The 20,236-nt window shown below is 41.8% G+C and overlaps 1 protein-coding gene across 1 annotated transcript in view; it reads left to right on the forward strand.

The window, feature by feature from the left end:
• Positions 1 to 18,556, forward strand: part of LOC311052780 (matrix remodeling-associated protein 8-like) — a 32,643-nt gene extending 14,087 nt beyond the window's left edge. Inside the window, exons 2-7 of the mRNA XM_084067986.1 lie at positions 7,170 to 7,265; positions 11,087 to 11,416; positions 11,654 to 11,992; positions 13,239 to 13,283; positions 14,902 to 15,025; positions 17,232 to 18,556. Coding sequence (XP_083924112.1) covers positions 7,170 to 7,265; positions 11,087 to 11,416; positions 11,654 to 11,992; positions 13,239 to 13,283; positions 14,902 to 15,025; positions 17,232 to 17,400 — 1,103 coding nt within the window. The 3' untranslated portion in view covers positions 17,401 to 18,556. The remainder of the gene's footprint in view (positions 1 to 7,169; positions 7,266 to 11,086; positions 11,417 to 11,653; positions 11,993 to 13,238; positions 13,284 to 14,901; positions 15,026 to 17,231) is intronic.
• The last annotated feature ends 1,680 nt before the right edge of the window (positions 18,557 to 20,236 follow it).

Raw genomic sequence — 20,236 nt, forward strand, 5'->3', positions numbered from 1 at the left:
ACCCCAGCCGCGCACGGGGCCCAGCGTGGGTGCGTGTATATTGGGGTACCCAAATCGCCGGAGTAAAAGTGTCCAAAAGGGAAAAAAAAAAAAAAAAAAAAAAAAAAAAATTGGAAAAAATGTTAATAGTGATTGTTACTTTGGTGGTCCGCGGACCCCCTGGTGGTCCGCCGACCCCTGTGAGTGTTGGGACCCCCGGGGACCCCCCTGGAACATGGCGGACCCCTTCGGCAGTTTTTTTTTTTCTCATGCACGGTTTGCTTGTTTCTGTCGCTTGTTTTTTAAAACCTGGCAGCAAACTTGGCAACCCGACTGACATCACTGACCTATCCTTGGTATTTGTACTTCCGGGTTGCATAATGATGACATCACTGTCGAGTCCTGTGGTGTCATGAACCTAGCCAGGTTTGTTTACCAGATTACCCTGGGCAGCGTGCTGTGCTGTGGCCGACTGGCCGTGGCTGTTTGTTTTTGTGTTTGGGATGAACATGGCACGTGAAGGACGGACATATTGTGATCGAGACATGAGTGAAGTGAAAGTAACGGCCTGGGTGGAACAAAGGAGGTACGTAAGAAGGGGGGGGGGGGTTGAAGCAAAGGAGCTGTGTGTGTGGTGTTGTGGAGGACATGGGCAGAGTGCAATGGCGGCCGCTCGTGTTGTTTCGGCGAAACCCGTCGCCGTGCGGTGTCGGTGGTGTGCACGGTAAACGGTACGAAGCTGCCTCCCCTTCCGTTTTGTCCGACATTTGGTGAGTAGAATTAATTATGTTGCGCGGTGGAAAAGGTGTAGTGAGCAATGAGATGTCCCCTACGCGACGCGTAAATTCAGCGCGGCCGCCGTGGCGAGTCAGTTGGCGACATGTGGTCTGGCGGTGCGTTGTTTATTCGATAACAGAGCTGTGGGGTGTCGCACCGAGGGTGCGGAAGTCGCTCGCCATTTATATAGTTAGATAAAAAATATAACTATTTTACTTATGTTGAGACATTACTATTACGTACTTTTTGTACATATTAGTGTACATTAGTATGAATTGTATGTTTTAAAAAAACTGTGTTGCAACAAGGGAGAACACAGCTGAGAACACGACATGATTCCTCATCTGATTGATTGATTGAATACTTTATTAGCAGTTTGCCAAAAAAATCACAGGAAATGGTATTCCCTCTGGGTATAAATTAATCTATCAGATCAGATCAGTCTCTCCTTGCCTGTTGCCCACACACTGTTGGGACTAGTCTGCAACTAATTTTCCCACGGCTATCCCGACGCAAAATAACCAAACAACACCCACAGTCACAAAACTAGAGGGAGCGTAAACAACAATCTGGGACCACCCGCGTCAGACGTGGAATGTGTTGTTTTCGGAGTTCTTCATAACGGATGTAAGCTACTACTATTTGTGCCACTAAATCAACATTTAGTTAATCACAGCTGGTGTGTTTAACTTACACAAACCGTGGCTGTAACGTGTTTATTGTCTGTAATTATGAAATAATTATAGGTCTACTCTGATCGTGTGTGTGCGTGTGTGTGTGTGTGTGTGTGTGTGTGTGTGTGTGTGTGTGTGTGTGTGTGTGTGTGTGGCCTACTGCTGTTCTTGCTCCCTTTTGGTCTAGGTGTCTTGTAATTCTGTTACTCTGTTGTTGGTGTTGTGTATCTTTATTTTGTCGTTATAATTATATATACTTACTAGACCATACCCGGTGAAGGGCGCAGGCGAAAGTAGTTGCAAACTTGGGGTTAATGCACGTCCTGTCGCGCGGTTTCTCCCCCGCGCGCGTGGTCACATTTGTTTCACAGGCTGTATTGTGAAGTCAATACCGCACCCATCTGGCAGGTTACAAAAAAGGTCCCCAACAACATAATCGGACCAAATATCCTACAGTGTGTATGCTATCCTGTGTTGCTCATACTTTGAGCTCACCTGTGTGTAGTTAGTTCCCTGTCTATTTATACCCTTCTGTTTCCATGTGTTCTTGACAGTCCATAGACCTTTGTCATGTGAGTTTGTGTTAGTGCTTGTTGCCTACTTTCCACCTGTTCTCTACCTACCTTTGGAAACTTTGGTTGTTAAATAATAAACCTTTTGAGTCAAACATTCCTGCCTTGCTCGTCTGCTTTTGGGTCCTGCTCGTTACTCACTCTGACAATATAAGGTTTTGGGGGAAAAAAGTGAATTATTTTAATTTTGATTAGGCCCTGGCCCAATGTTCGGGAACCATTGGTCTAGACCACTGGTGGGGTCCCCAAATTATTTTGGGGGGTCCCCAGATGATAAGCTTAATGTGCAACATTGTTTCCTCAGTCAACACAGTAAACAAACTAACATACAGTCAGTATAAGTGAATACAGGGTATCTGCACATTTCTAAAGTTAATCAATTTAATGACTTTCAAGACCTTTTTCATACCAAATTGGCCACATTTTCAATTACGTATGAAAGAGGCAAACATTGTGAAAATAGCAGATCTACAAGCTCACAACGCCTCGCAGTGCAAGGCGTTGTGAGCTTGTAGTTCGGCTAAAATTCCTCAACTCCTACAATTCCAAGTGCTTGTCAGGGTGGGGGATCCCCAGTTCAAATATAATTATTTTGGGGGGAACCATTGGTGTAGAGACGTTACCTTACCAACAGGTGTTATGCGGAATTAAACCCCTGTTGTCAGAGCTGGATCCCTGAACGGTGCCCAAAGGTCAGGCCTTCTTGAAAATTCGACGACATGATTCCTCATCTGATTGATTGATTGAATACTTTATTAGCAGTTTGCCAAAAAAATCACAGGAAATGGTATTCCCTCTGGGTATAAATTAATCTATCAGATCAGATCAGTCTCTCCTTGCCTGTTGCCCACACACTGTTGGGACTAGTCTGCAACTAATTTTCCCACGGCTATCCCGACGCAAAATAACCAAACAACACCCACAGTCACAAAACTAGAGGGAGCGTAAACAACAATCTGGGACCACCCGCGTCAGACGTGGAATGTGTTGTTTTCGGAGTTCTTCATAACGGATGTAAGCTACTACTATTTGTGCCACTAAATCAACATTTAGTTAATCACAGCTGGTGTGTTTAACTTACACAAACCGTGGCTGTAACGTGTTTATTGTCTGTAATTATGAAATAATTATAGGTCTACTCTGATCGTGTGTGTGCGTGTGTGTGTGTGTGTGTGTGTGTGTGTGTGTGTGTGTGTGTGTGTGTGTGTGTGTGTGGCCTACTGCTGTTCTTGCTCCCTTTTGGTCTAGGTGTCTTGTAATTCTGTTACTCTGTTGTTGGTGTTGTGTATCTTTATTTTGTCGTTATAATTATATATACTTACTAGACCATACCCGGTGAAGGGCGCAGGCGAAAGTAGTTGCAAACTTGGGGTTAATGCACGTCCTGTCGCGCGGTTTCTCCCCCGCGCGCGTGGTCACATTTGTTTCACAGGCTGTATTGTGAAGTCAATACCGCACCCATCTGGCAGGTTACAAAAAAGGTCCCCAACAACATAATCGGACCAAATATCCTACAGTGTGTATGCTATCCTGTGTTGCTCATACTTTGAGCTCACCTGTGTGTAGTTAGTTCCCTGTCTATTTATACCCTTCTGTTTCCATGTGTTCTTGACAGTCCATAGACCTTTGTCATGTGAGTTTGTGTTAGTGCTTGTTGCCTACTTTCCACCTGTTCTCTACCTACCTTTGGAAACTTTGGTTGTTAAATAATAAACCTTTTGAGTCAAACATTCCTGCCTTGCTCGTCTGCTTTTGGGTCCTGCTCGTTACTCACTCTGACAATATAAGGTTTTGGGGGAAAAAAGTGAATTATTTTAATTTTGATTAGGCCCTGGCCCAATGTTCGGGAACCATTGGTCTAGACCACTGGTGGGGTCCCCAAATTATTTTGGGGGGTCCCCAGATGATAAGCTTAATGTGCAACATTGTTTCCTCAGTCAACACAGTAAACAAACTAACATACAGTCAGTATAAGTGAATACAGGGTATCTGCACATTTCTAAAGTTAATCAATTTAATGACTTTCAAGACCTTTTTCATACCAAATTGGCCACATTTTCAATTACGTATGAAAGAGGCAAACATTGTGAAAATAGCAGATCTACAAGCTCACAACGCCTCGCAGTGCAAGGCGTTGTGAGCTTGTAGTTCGGCTAAAATTCCTCAACTCCTACAATTCCAAGTGCTTGTCAGGGTGGGGGATCCCCAGTTCAAATATAATTATTTTGGGGGGAACCATTGGTGTAGAGACGTTACCTTACCAACAGGTGTTATGCGGAATTAAACCCCTGTTGTCAGAGCTGGATCCCTGAACGGTGCCCAAAGGTCAGGCCTTCTTGAAAATTCAAGCCCGTTCCAGAGCCTGATCCTGAATTTCAGAAGAAGAACCAAAAAAGACCCCTTTGCTTTTCTTAGTTCACTCTCAGTTAGAAAGGTGTTGTGGTGAAAGTCTATTTCTCTTCTGATGTATTTGTTTCATCAGTTGTTGCTGATGAGACAAATACAGTACATGCGTACTTAAAGTGCCAAAAGTACACCCTGCGTATGTCACTGATCACATGACCTCACAGGACCTTTGTCCTTCAGGAAACCCTGCATGCTAGCCTTGGTAAACCAGCCCCCCTCCGGAAATCTCACTCGTACCCAGGGGGCAAAGGGGGCTAATGACCCAGTAGGATCACAACATATATGGACAACCCGGTCAACTTGCTGCTGGAAATCCAATATGGCCGCTACCCAGGGAGCAAAACCCCCTTTTTTTGGAGTGCTGCTGCATTTGCCCTGCCATAAAAGGTTGGCCACCAGAAATAATATCTATGACCCAGTAGGATCACAACCTATATGGACAACCCGGTCAGCTTGCTGGCAGCTTGCTGGCAGCTTGCTGGCAGCTTGCTGCCGCACAGACGGCTGTGTTGTTGACGGACAACGGATGATGAGAAACAAAAATACAACGGATGCACGCTTATGAGAAACAAAAATAAATATTCACTACTACGACTACTTTTGTATTTGACATTTTTCAATTTCTCTAAATATTATAAACTTTCACATATCGCGTATGAAAACTGAAAAGGCTACTATGGGCTACAGTGAAGTCGGACCGAATGACTGAAACGTTTTTCCTTTTTTTACTCTTGGTGTGGGGATTATGTTATGAAAGAAGAGAAATTGCAACTGCTATAAAGGATAATTCCTTTTAACAGGTCGTTCATGAAAGTCCTTGCGGTCTTGTTTCCAATGAGAACCTGTGAGCAATTAGGGGTTAAGAGTCTTGCTCAGGGACAAATTTCATATCATCGACACATATGCTGACCTGGCCTGGAATCGAACCTGGGGCAACCAGGGTCTCTGGCTCCCTAGGCGGGTTCACTAACCATTCAGCTATGGCCGCCCCATGGGAAACCATAAACCTACATCTAAATGAGTTGCCATATTTACATATTAACATTGAAACTCTGCAAGATATTCCTCTACACTTATTTAGTGAGAACATTGCTCCTCCTGCTGCTGAGAGCATCTCAGCACTAGCATTACTCCTGCCTGCACTTTCATAAGCAGAACAAACTTTAGTCTATTTTCAGCTGATCTACAAGGTCAAAACTACTACAAAGCTAAAGATTTAAAAAAAACTGCGTCTTTTTTTGTGATCCCAGTACAGGCCTGATGCCATGACGTGAATTCTCCTCCGGGGGTCAACAAAGGTCTATTTTGGGTTGATGGTCCACATAGCAAAGTGTTGATATTTAATTAGAAAGGCAGAGAATATTTGTCATTGTGCTTCAATTCAAAAGGTGCTTTATTGGCATGAGAAAACACAGGTATAAAGATTTTTCAAACAAGCAGCAATCTTTTGCAGTCACTTTTGGGACAATTAGCAGCATTCCCCCAATAGTTAATAACACTTTTGGGACATTTGCAGTCACTTTTGGGACAATTAGCAGCATTTCCCCTAGACTTAATAACACTTTTGGGACAATTAGCAGCATTCCCCCAATAGTTAACACTTTTGGGACAATTAGCAGCATTCCCCCGATAGTTAATAACACTTTTGGGACAATTAGCAGCATTTTTTTTAAACAAATAAATATAACATGTTGCATACATGCAAGTGCAAACCTAATTTTGCTTTTTAGCGTATAAAAACTGTACATACAAATAGCACACATGCAAGTTAAAAGTCAGTGCAAACATGCAACAATCACACAAAAGTACAGACATCACTGCAAACATATATACATACACATGTTTTTGTTTTAAAAGGCCGCCCAGCCCCGCCAGCCCCGCCCCTCGCCCCCTTCTGGCTTCAACCACCCGGGAGAAGACTGTTCGCTTCAGGGACTACAGTCATGTACAGAGCCTATCTGAAAATAATGCATACCTTCTGGCCAATCAGAATGGAGTATTCTCTGAACTGATCATTGTTACGGCCCTATATGGCCTCATATCGTGTTTTAACCCTCTCTTAGTGTTTTCAGTGCCCCATGGTAAATGGAGGGTGGAGTGGAGATTGGAGGAGTGGCATGGTGTCTGGTGACACACCTGGGCCTCATCCTCAATCAGCCAGCCGCCAACATAAAAGCCTAGGAGAAACTCTTTGTCAGTCCTTTTGACATCTGTCACCATGTGCTGAACCTTTTGTTGTTAGCTAGTTTACTAGGTCTATAGGCTGTGTGCCATACCTATGATTAGTGCTCAGGGTAACTTTATTACTGAGTGTTTAAAGTATAGAGACCATTCTAATCTCAGCTATTCTTAGTTTAGGACACTTAACTGTATTCCAAACCAATTCTTGAGTGTAGGGAAGAGAAGCTTGGTAGGGGTGTGCCACCATTTATTTTGTTCCCCCTTTTGACCCTGTTTTGTTTAGCTAGGTTGTCTAGATTGTAAAGATTGTTTTGGTGTAGTTTAGTTTGGTTCCTTTTCAGGTAGGGTGGGGTATTTTGGCTTTGGCCACACTGACGTTTTGTGCTTTCCCTAAACTGTTTATATATCTGCTGTAAATTTAAGTTTGATCCTAATAATAAATGTACACTTTTTGTGTTACTCTGATTTGTGATACTTTTTGATATGTTACTCATTTCTAACCTCTAGACCATATAAGGTTGTAACAATCATGGTGTAACTGATATTGATGCACAGGAACATCTGTCTTTCTTTCTTTCAGATATGAAGATGGCGTACCTACATGTGATCTACAATCAGAGACATTCCTCAAGTATTCTTTTAATTTCAGTTCTGTATCTGCTCTGCTACGCTGAAGGTAAATTACACTGCAATTAACCTACAGTCTATGGAATTGAAAACTGATAGGCTGTTAGCCCTTACATTAACACATTGCATTAGTTTTTCCAGAGCATGTTTATTTTAATGATCAATCAATTGATTGTTTTCCGGCTTGGATCAATGGAACTAACATAGTATACTTTAACTATGGTATTACAATGAAAACTTAATTTAAAGTAAAATTACTATGACTTTCTTTTTGTTTTAAATAAGGGGTTTTTCAACAGGTGGTCCGTGGACCACTGGTGGTATTGCATGTGGTCCTTGACCATGCATTTAGTAATGTAGGAAAGTGAAGATTTTTTATTTATTTTCTTACACGGTATTACTGTATCTGGTATTATAGATATTTTTTTTAGCTGTTGGAAATAACTAGGCTGCACTTGGTTGGAAAGTCCAGATGACAAAAATATGAGGTTTGTGGAATTTATATTAATGCAGTATCTAATTATATAAACGACAAGTTACTTCCGCGCGCCGCTGACGCTATAGCCACAGCTCTGTAATCGAGTAAACACAACGGCGACATAGCACATGTCACCAACACACTAGCCATGGCCGACTTTCACAATTTACGGGTGGCGTAGGGCACCTATCATTGCTCACCCATTATCTTATACGAGACCTTTTCTTTAAAAAATTACTAAATATCACACCAACAACACAGAAATAAAATAAAACATTGCTCTCATAGACTAGTAAAGACATACAATATTCCATCTCTACAACACTTCATCATCTTATCTCTCTTCATACTCTTGGGAGAACAGCTCTACAAAGCTTTAAACCTCCATTGTGTACAATATTGTCAAGAGTTCACTTGACATCATCAAACAAAAGTTTCCCAACATCACAGTTCGGGAAAAAAAACGATTAATTAGATTTAACAAAAGCATGAAGTAGAAGTCTAAAGTAAACAAGGCTTAACATAACTTCTCCCTGGATATGGCTTTAGTGTCCTAGTCTTTAATACTCTCTGTCTATATTTCCTACAAGAAAAGATACACACACACACAGATAGTCAGTACACTAGAGATATTTTTTTTGATTTTTTTGGCGGATTTTATTACTTTTTCCCACTTTAAAAAAAAACGTTATTTCGGTTTTAGGGTTGGGTTAGGGTTCTGTTATTTAATTATTTTGGGAGAGCGGCTGAACAGACTGACATGCCACACAAACAATGATGCTGCGCCCACCGGAGAAAATGTCATACACACACATACATGCGCGCGCACAAGCACTGTGCCTGCCCTGTCAACTGAGCGGTCCTAGCGCCCTTCACTAGAGAGAGCCCGAGACTCACTGCAAAGAACAACATTTATCTTAAATCTTAAATATCTCAATCTAACGTAATTTTTTGCGTTATTCTTATTGTTTATTTGTGCTGTTTTATTTGTGTATTATGGAGCACTAACGTTTTTCACAGTACTTGTACAGACATGTGACAATAAAACTCTCTTGAACTTTTGTGAACAAAATAACAGTCTTAGCTTATTACCAGACTCAGAACTTATTCTCCTTGGTTGACAATATTATTGTCAACCAAGGAGAGTAAATTCTGAGCGAACAGTCAGCTTACAATGCCCAAACCAAAGTGTAATCAAATCTCCCAGGTACAACCACTTTCAGTTGATGAATTGGCACATACCTTAAAGGAGCACTTCACCCATGTTCAACCTTATCTTCATTGGTCCCCACCAATGCTCATTATAAGATGCCACAATGTGTGTCTCAGAGGTGGGCTATGGACAGAAACCTGCCTACCAATGACATCATCAATGGAGACTCCAAGCCAATAGAAACAACAGCTTTTGTCTTTTTGGAGAGTTAGCACACTGAAATAGAAGCCATTGTTTTTGCGTATGAATTTTCTTTGTTTTAAATTACCAAACCTGCCTACCGATGATGTCACTGGTAGGCATAGGCAGGATTCCGAAATGTCCACAGCCCTCCTCTGCGACACAGAATGAATAGACAGAAATGGTGCCATCTTATAATAATAATCTTATAAATTAGTAAGGACCAATTATCTGAGGATAGGTTGAAAATGGGTGAGGTGCTCCTTTAATCATCCAATAAGGGCTATGTCTATGGTTCTGAAATTTGTGAAATAATTAATTCATGTGATTATGATCATCTCTTGTTCAATGGGTGTGAAAAATTAAGCGTGCTAGTTAGCTGTCTCCAGACTCCATAATAATGAATTAACCATGTTCTAATTAACCAGTTTGACTGATCATGCCTTTAGAAGATAACTAGTCAGGTGCCCGTTGGGCATCGGCCTTCTAGGGATCTGTATCTGTATGTCCTTGTCCCTTTCATGCCCATATAAGGAGATTGGGCATATGGGCATGCCCATATATGGGCATATGGGGGGGCTCAGCAGTTCTGGAAAGTCCTTTTGCAGTGCTAAACGTTTGTCTGTGGCGAATGTGTGGAGAATATCTGAAGAATTCGGACAGGTGTGGGGAATTTGCCAAATCAAGTTTAGGCTGGGATTGCCATGGCAATAAATTGGATAATTTGGGCCACAGCCAGAGCCTTTTCTGGTGGTTCTGGACAATCGCCCATCCGACCGACTCGACGCACACAACCCCCTCGGGTCGTCTGTGATCCGCGTGCCGAATTTGAAGTCGGTTGGTTGAATGGTTCTCGAGATACGTGGATTACTAGACGTATGTACGTACAGAGATTCCATGCATTTATTGTAAGAAGATAGTGAACCTGTATGTTTTGGCTTAACCAGTCAATCCCAGTTTGAGAAATCTTTAAATATTACATCTGGCTCGATCAATTCAGACTGCAATTTTAAATTCAACAGATATTGAGACAGATTTCTGGAATACACCCCTGACAAGTATCTAAATGACATGTTGCATCTACCTACAATAAATAGCATAGCATCTTTCTACAAATAAATAACATAGATAGCATCTATCTGAAATAGTCACCAAGCAGGACGTGTAAAAACAAATATACTGGACAAGATCTGCTGCATGTCCCTCAAGTGGGTAACATTACAAATATTAGTCTAATGTCACCCCTGTGTGTTCAAAAGGTGTAACGTCTACTCTGCCACATGAACTCCATTAGATATTGCTGGAAATGACATAGTTGTCATTGCCCAGTGCCAACTATGTTGTTTTGTTTTGGTACTTACCTGTACCTCTCTTGTGTTTCATACTGTTGTTGCTATGACACCTGAAAGTCCCTCTGGGACAGGGCAGGAATTTCACGGAGACCATGAAGGCCATGGCTGCCGCTCCCCTTCGTTTTGGCCTTTTGCCCTTCAAAGAATTATATACCCAAAGGCCACAGTGGCCGTGATGACATGTCCATGCTGCCCCAGTGTGCCAGCTGATTTCACAGTTTCTCCTTTGCTTCTTTTCTGTCAATGTTGTTTTTAGACACAGTAGTACTTATAGTAGTAATAGTTTATTTTGGTCATTAAAAGCATATCAATACAAAGCCTTCATTTGTTGTTATCATCAAATTACACCAGTGTCTTGTTGAGATTCTGAATTCTGAAATAATGAAAAGCTGTATTTATTTATTTATTTTGTTGATAGTTATACTGTGTATTTAAAATGAAGTCATTCTGAACCCTTGGATTCAATTAATAACAAAAAAAACATTGTTTTATTTGATGGCCTCCCTGCCCAGGTATTTGGCCTTTGTGCCCTCAAAAAATGGACTACACCAAAAGTCAAGTGGCCTTGCCCCTAAAACAATGACATTTCAGGCCTGTTTTGGGATCAATAAAGGTTTATCTTATCTTATCTTATCTTATCTTTTCAGTGAACATTCGGAAAGTGAATACATGTGTTGGATCTAATACTGTTCTACCATGTGAGAATCACATTAAGAATGCTGACATGGCTGTAGAATGGACCAGACCAGTCCTCCAAAATAATACACAAAATATATATGTGTATTACCAGAAGAACGGGGATGAAAAGAAGGATATCATTGATCCTTCCTACCGTAACAGAACATCCCTCTTCAAGGAAGAATTGACAAAAGGCAACGTGTCCCTCCAAATCTTCAGTGTGAATTCATCTGATGAAGGAATCTACAAATGTAAAATTGAGGAATCCCAGAAGAAATGCATTGTTCAACTCATTGTTGGTAAGGGGTTTTTGTACATTTATTTTACCTATGTCACACCGCCGATCTATATGCCCAAATGGAGATCTCTGTATCTGTCATTCCATTTTATTTTATTTTATTTATTTTGGTTCTTGGCATTTACCTCTCCTGTGTTTCATTCTCACTGCTGTTGCTGCTATGACCTCTGAATGTCCCTCTGGGATCAATAAATCTTTATCGTATCTTACCGGTATCTCATCTCATCTTATCTTGTAGGGAACTGTCAGTTAGTAAATGCATCTCTTGGAGAATATGCTGTTCTACCATGTGAGGATCGCACCATTGAAACTACTGACATGGCTGTAGAATGGACCAGACAAGACCTACAAAATGATGATCACTATGTGTATATCCACAAGAACGGGGAAGAAGAGGAGCATTCTAAGAATTCCTACTCTAATAGAACATCCCTCTTCAGCAAAGAAATGACAAAAGGCAACTTGTCCCTCAACATCTCTAGAGTGAATACATCTGATGAAGGAACCTACACATGTAAAATTTGGAACTCTGTTAACTCTGTTCTACTCAAGGAATGCACTGTTCGACTCATTGTTGGTAAGGATTTTTGTTTTGTTTTGAGACATTATGATTAAGAGCGTGTTTGTCATCTATGAAGTCAGCACTATTACGTCTGTGGTCTCCAGATGTGGGCACGGTTTCAGCCAGATTAGAGTGTTTGACTTCCAGTATTAATGTTAAGTTAACAAGACATGACACACAGTCATGTTTACCAGCTTGCTTGCTTTTTTCTGTGTGTGTGTGTGTGTGTGTGTGTGTGTGTGTGTGTGTGTGTGTGTTTGCTGTGTATGCGCGGCTTGTTTTCATAGACCTGGTTCCTGATTTGTCTCGCAGAATCTGGCAACACTGCTAGTGGCTTCCCATTGGCTTAGACCTGTTGCTTATTTCTCTCGCAGACACTGGCAACACTGCTAGGCCAGAACGCACGGTACGCAGCTCGTATGCAGAGGTGTAAAGTAATATTTACTCAAGTACGTTACTTAAATGTTGAGGTATTTTTTCACTTGAGTCCTATATATTACTCTGTGTCACGGTGATTTGAACCAACGGCAGGCGTGTATAGACGGATTTCCGCGCGACGTCATCACAGAGCAGAATGCGCAATCTGCGCATGCTCGGGGGAAACGAAAACGAGCGCCGTTCACTCTGTTGTTATGTTCGGGAGTTAGATAGCCATAATTCTGCTATTATAGGCATAATAGGCATAATGCTGCTATTATATACAAACAGATCCAACTTTCGACAAATCATTTTTATTGAGTAAACAAGGTATTACAAACTGCATAATTTAATCTACTTTCATTAAACCCGGTGAAGATCATTGCTTTTATGAATGGACATTTGACCAGAGCTGCTGCGGGTAATGGCGCCCTCTACCGGACCTATAGGCTTCCCCCTCCTCTGCGCGGTCATATCCTCTCAATGTTTACAAACATGAAACCCGTCTATAGTAGCCATAGAGGCGAGAGGCGTGTCTAGTAGCCATAGTAGCCATAGCTTGGGAGGACGAGACCGCCTGTTCAGAGTATGGGAAAGTATCCCCATTGGCTTAAAAGACAGCCAATGATCGAAAACATGTCGCAAGCTGGTAAAAAAGAAAACGTTGAAGATATAAGATCCTTTTGGCCTACTGCAGTGTGCACAAAAGTTGGCGCTAATCAGTACAGTGGTTTGAAAGATTCAATGTGGTCATCCCTAATTCATTATTACATAATATAAAATAATAATAATAATTTATTTATTTTACATTTATTTGACATTGATTGGAATATGGATGTTCCAGTGCCCACCAGTGTCCAGAGTAAGCAGAGTAACACTGAAAAAACTGGTGAGTGCAAAAATTACTTATTGTACAATGTCTTCATTCTAGAGCAGTGTTTCTCAACCTGTGGATCGGGACCCCCAGGGTGGTCCCCACATGATTTTTGACCTTTTTAATATGTAAAAAAGAAAGAAGAAAAAACACCATCACTGCATCAAAAGTAATCGACAAACTGAAACTATACTATAAAAACTGGTCAAACATTGGCCAAATTGTCAAATGATATAAGAAAGAGCCAACAATTTTGAATAGCCGATCTACAAGCTCACAACGCCTCGCATTGTGAGGTGTTGTGAGCTAGGAGATCTGCTATTTTCACAATATTTATCTGTGGAACGGAGTCAAACAAAATGTAATGCCTCAACTCCTGCAATTCCAAGTGCTTGTCAGGGTGTGGGGGGCCCCAGTTCAAATATGATTATTTTGGGGGATCGCGGCCTGAAAAGGTTGAGAACCACTGTTCTACAAGAAGGGTCTTCAACATTTTTGCAGGCCAAGGACCCCTTAGCTGAGAGAGAGAGATGAAGCAGGGACCCTCCCCCAACAACATATATCTGCTGTCCGGGAAGAAACCAGCTCCAAAATGTTCATTTTTCAGGAAATGACAAAGACAAAACAAAAAGTGGAGTTAGGAGGTTTTGTTCATCATTGATAAGAACACCTGAATGGACCTCCAAGCTCACAATGAGGTTGGAGGTCAAAAGGGGGTGGAGCCTGGAGTTAGAGTTAGCTGGTTTAGCAGAACGTTTGAGGATCCAATGGAGTTAGCTGGTTTTGTCAGAAGCGCTTTTTAATACGAGTTAGCTAGTTTCTGCCGGACAGCAATGATATATTATATAAAATTGTGTTGTAGATTAAATATTTTCATAGATTACATAGATAGCTTCATAGAATTGTTTGACAGCATTGTGTAAATTAATGTGTTTACATATATTTTCGAATAATCTGCTGCCTGGATACATTTTCAGACATTTAAACACACAGTAAATTTGACTTGATTTGGCTCTGTACTTGGTCTCCTCTTTTCCCACTACACCAAATCTCTTCGGCGAAAAAAGGCGATCTACAATCTCACAACATGATATCAATAGACTTCACCCGTTTGGTTGATCCTGTAAGGGCATCACATAGCCTACCTCACGGACACACACTCACAGGCACCATGCAAGTGCATGCACAGCAGCCACCGCTTTTTAAAAAAAACTCTCTTTAGGCAGAATCCCTAAAAAACTGCCGAAGCCACCACTTCCTCAGCTTCTATAGTAGCTTTGTGGTTTTCTACTACAGGGTGCTCAATTACTACCCCAAGGTATTACAGCAGTGTTAGCAGCAGTAGTAACTGTGGCCGCTTTAACAAGTAGCAAGTTCACAAGACATTTGTTTAAAAAGTTCTAGTTTATAAGGAATCCATCATGGCAGACACACATGGCTTATCTAATACAGGGTTAAAATTAAATAGTGTAACATCTCAGATTAATTATAAACCTGTTTAAACCTAGATTTAGTAACCCTTGATTAATTCTAAACCAGGATTAATTGAATCCATGTTGGTGAAACCCAACTAAACTTCTCCCTTCCCTCCTCATCATCTTTCATTCTACTGTATCTCTCTCACTTTCTCCAGATGGATCTTTTTTATTCCTTATCAGCATCCCCCTCATCATTGTCTTCATCAGTGGCCTGGTTTACAAGAGGCAAATCATTCTAAAGCTTGTTCACAGCAGACCTGACGATGGCGATGAGCAAAGGTGCAGTAGGCTACTACTGCATGAATGAATGAATGATTTTATTTTCGTGTCTGGCTGCCTTTCACAGCCCATCCCTTACGGGATTATTCAGACACAATTTAAAATATATATACATATATATATATACAATATACAATTTCAGAAAACTTGTGATACGATAAATCATTGTCTTCATGTAAGTAATCAACTCAGGAAGTTTCATTATGATAACTCTTTTTTAAATGTTGTCATTTTTTCACCTGTCGTGTACGTATGGGGAAAATAACAAAATGTGTGATAACCATGAAAAAGCTGCTCCTGTGGTGAGGTTATCATATATTTATTTACTCGTATTGACCCTATGAACAATTTAATATAGGTTTGGTTTTGCCCACTCTTTCGATAATGAAATCTTGTCTGGCTCATGGACTATATTTCCAGTGCCAACATGCTGACACCAGAATAATAAACAAAACTAGAAAAAGTGCTCCTCGGAGCACAGGTCTCCGCCAGGTCAGGTAGGTTAGTGTGGGCCAGCAATGTTCTGAATTCGCAAATCAGGATGGAATGTGAAAAATCGGACGGATCCGTCTTGATCACTTGACTATACTTAATTTTTTATCCCTCGATTTTGTAACCCCTTTTTTCACCCGGTGCCAATTTTCTAAGTGATCCTGGGCACTACACTCCCCCCACCAGCCTAGGGAGGCCAGGGCCGAGCTCATGCCTCCTTCAATGCATGAGAGCCAACTGACCTTCTTGTCACCTGACAGGGTTGAGTTTCCCTGGTTGGACGTAGCGCGTGGAAGGAACACGTTATTCCAACCAGTTCCCTTCCCCTCCATCAGGCGCCCCGGCTGACCAGGGGGAGGCAGTATAGTGACCAGGATTACTACATGTTTTTGTGAGGGTATTAACTACCCTAGGAGACACGGGGAGAACATGCAAACTCCACACAGAGTAGTCAAGTTGATCACTTGACTATAGAGATAATGTGTACCGGTTTGCGTGATGAAATAAAATAATGGTATTGTAAATATCGGCCTCCTGGTGTCGCTATAATAGGGCGTGTTGAAAGGATGGCATTTGTTCCTCAACGTACTGTGAATGTGTGTGCAAAGTTTCACGGCAATCGGACACTGCGTTCATGATTTGCGGCATTTTGTTCAAAACGGGCTACTCCTGCAAACTTTAGATGTCAATCTTAGCCAATCAGGATGGAATATGAAAAATCAAACAGATCAGTCTTGATCTCATGACTATAGAGATCAATTGTAACGATTTGCGTTTAATTTAGATAAAATCTGTCGGCCTCCTGGTGGCGCTATAAAAGGCAGGTGTGTAAAATGCAGGGCAAAGGTTCTTCCTTGGCCTCTAGGGAGTGCACATAGAAAGTTGTACACAGATTGGTGCAGTTACGGGTAAAAACCCGAATCGGCCTGTTATAGCGCCACCATGAGGCTGATTTGAAAAAATTCAAGTGGCATTTCTTCCTCGGCATAGTGGGAATGTACGTGCAAAATTTCACGGAAACTACAGGCTGTGTTCAGGATTTGAGGCATTTTGTTCAAAACGGAGCACTTCTGCAAACTTTGGAAGCCATTCTTAGCCAATCAGGATGAAATATGAGAAATCTGAAAGACCTGTTTTGTTTAATGGCTATAGAGATACTGTGTATCGATTTGCGTGACATTTGGACAAATTTTGCAGGAGTACTGTCAAAAAATGTATTTTGCAAAAAGCGGCCTCCTGGTGGCGCTATAACACGCCCATGTGAAAAATGTGGGGCAGAGGTTCTGAATTGGCATCCAGGGAGTGTGTGTGCACAGTTTCTCTGTGATCAAGCCAACAGTGCCGGAGATTAGCTGATCACAGACGGACGGACGGACGGACGGACAGACGGACGGACAGACAGGATGCAAAACATACACTCTCGCCATGCCTTTCGGCCTGTCGGAGACAATAAATACATACCACACACTGTATACATGACTCTGATCAAAAGTAGAGTTTAGTAGTCTAATTTTCAAACTAGAGAATGCATGTTTCATCCATTGAATTGAGACTGAGTTAAGTTCGAGTTAAGTTGAATTCATGTCAACTTAACTCATTTCAATCAATCAATCAATCCTTCTATGCATTATAGTAAAAGGTTGAATTTTTCTGCAGTTCAGTACCATTTCTCAATGCTTTCTCCTCTGTCTGCTTTTTCCTGTTATTTGTCCAGTCCTGGGAATGGTGTCTCTGAAGGCAGCTCTCTACCGCACCAAAATCGCCCCGACTCGGCCGCGGGAGGCGCTGGAACGCCTCTCCTGCGGACAACCTGCGGACAACCTGTTGTAGGTAGCGCCGTGTGTATCGTCGGCAAGCCCAAACAAAGCAACCCGCAACTATGAATATTTACAAGCGACTTTACAGGAAAACAAGTCACTTATAGAATTCCTGGCCACGCCCCTTACTTCCGCTCCAGTACCTCACACTGTGTGGTCTGTGTGTGTGTGTGTGTGTGAGATGACACTGCCATTTTCAGACTACTCAATAATAAAAACAGTTCTCACTTCACACAAGTTGTACTGATGATACCTGCAGCTTACCTAAATACTGTTCAGTATCCAACACCCCACATTGGACTGAACACCCCCCATCCATTGAAAGACAGGTCGACAACGTTTTGTTTTGTTAGCAATACCAGTAGATGTCACTGCTTGTGAATGTAGTGCATAATAATGATGTACTCTATAGTGTAATGTGAATAGTGGCGTGTCCAGGGGGTGGCCTGGATTTGGTAGCCTGGTAAACCACCCGGTCGCGGAATTCAATTTATTTTTTATTCAGAAATCAAATGCAATGTGATTTCCGGAGGGGTGGTTTACCAGGCTATGGGTTTGGCACAGGCCACCATGGAATCTGACTGAGTCGGAAATGCACTTGGCTTTCCGATAACAAACTGTCATTACAACCAACAGAATCCATTCCTTTAAACATACCTTTAGCAATGCAAATGATTTCAAGGTCAGAGTTGATGATATAGTAATCTCAAACAAAGAAGAGGTTACCTATTTAGGCTGTTTTCTTGACAACAAACTGATGGGTGAAACAATCAAGAAAGTCAATCAAAGAACAAGATTTTTGGGCAGGATTTCCTATTTTGTCAACAAAAGTGCTCTCAAGACTCTATCTGGAGTCCTCATGCAATGACATTTTGATTATGCTTGCACCTCTTGGTTCTCCAACATCTCAATGGGCCTCATTCACTAAGCTAGTTTCCGCACATATTTTGCACTTATCGGCATTTACGCGTTTTTCCACGATTCTTCAATCTTTTTTTGTCCGTGAATTTGGCCGGACATATACTCAAACTCATGTCTGCTCGGGAGAAGACTTACCGTTATATGCCTCAAACCTTTTGTATATGTTATTAGAATGCCTTATTCTTCATGCAAAATCGATTACAATAGTGCCAAACCTCAAATAAAGTATTACAGTATGTGCCCAACATTTGTCAGCGCATATAAAAAAGTGGGGAAAAAGTCAAAATATCTATTGCTTTGATGCATATTAGACCTATAGACATGATGCAAATTCAACCGATTTGTATTTATTTTCAGTTGACTAATTAAGAGCTGAATTATTAGGTCTCTCTGCGTGTTTGTTTGCCGTCTGCAAATGTGGCCACAGTTTTGCTTTCATGCCAATTCCATTTGTTGCGCTATTAATTTATATATTGACCACATCACATCTCATGAAAGCTTATGTCTTACCATCTGATGAGGATACAGTATGGATGAAATCTAGTTGTGTCCATTACTCCATTTCCAATTCCGATGTAGGACAGTGGAGGACATGTTTGTCCAAAAATGAGACACCTGTGATCCTCACAAATCATGGCTCTGCACCCCCTTTCACAAATTGCACAGAATTGACTTATCCCAACATACACGTTATTTATGACCAGGTTAGTGAATGAGGCCACTAAAAACTAAGTTTCAGACCTCTCAAAACAGAGGTTTAACTGATTCCACTACTTCTCTGCCTAATGACCCATGACCCACCTAATTCCAAGACACTTTGCTAGTTTGGAACGGCTCAGGGTAGAAGACAGGGTTAAGCAAATATCACTGGGATTGGTATTTAAGAGACAGTGCCCTCAAATAACGTGTATGTTGGGATAAGTCAATTTTGTGCAGGATGGCCATGTCTCGGTGCGGACAGCCCTTCCCCGGGAGGAACATCAGCTCGGTCTTGTCCAGGTTGAGCTTCAGGTGGTTTGTCGACATCCACTCCGAGATGTCAGCCAGACAAGCAGCAATGCGTGCCTCCACTTGTGTGTCAGATGGGGGGGAATGAGAGGATCAGCTGGGTGTAATAACATATACAAAAGGTTCTTCCTAGGTCTGAAATAAAGATTGAATTGAATTGAATTGAATTGAATACCCTCATACCTGTCGAACTACTTCTCTAAAGTGAGTCACACCCACAGACACAATAGAGGGAGCGACCATGATCTGGTACCACTGTTATGACCCTAGGGTAAGCCTTACCGAGCCCTGAGGCCCATAGGGCAGGAGCCTATCTCCTGTTTCCTTAGCGTGAGGCAGCTTGATGTACAAGTACACCCCTGGGACATGACGCTAGTATGTCGCAGGGACTTACCCCAATCCGACCCTTGATGCTGAGGGGAGGCATGCGTTAATCCGACAGACCTTTTCTCCGACTATGTGGCATCCGCGTGCGGTTAGGGTTAGGGTGCGGGTTTGGTTCGGGTTTACTGTTTAATGTCGGAGCACTGCGCTGTCGGAGGAATGCGCTGTCGGACTAACGTATTGCACCCGATGCTGAGTGCCAAGCACTCAGCATCAACCAATGCCATGGTAACTAAAGTAGGATTGCTTCAATTTTCTTTCGTGAAACCGAGTCATGGATAAACATATCCAGGTTTACTGGCTAAATTAATCTGCCGAGATAACTCAGCTTTCGTGAAACTGATTCATGGCTGATCCTGGATAATTTAAGCCAGGATAGCTGATTAAACCCGGTTTATCCCTAATCCAGGTTTCGTGAAACAGGCCGGCCACCTCCAATCATACATTTGAATGCATTGCAAAAGACAAAAATGGAAAATGACTTCGTAAATTGACTGATATCAAAATGCTCTAATATCGGAGCAGATTCTAGCATATTTACAGATTCACCCAAATATGACATTTGTAGGTCTATGTTGCCATTGGCAGG

Source organism: Gymnoscopelus microlampas (genome assembly GCF_963454915.1).
Source record: "Gymnoscopelus microlampas genome assembly, chromosome: 9".
Lineage (NCBI taxonomy): Eukaryota > Metazoa > Chordata > Actinopteri > Myctophiformes > Myctophidae > Gymnoscopelus > Gymnoscopelus microlampas.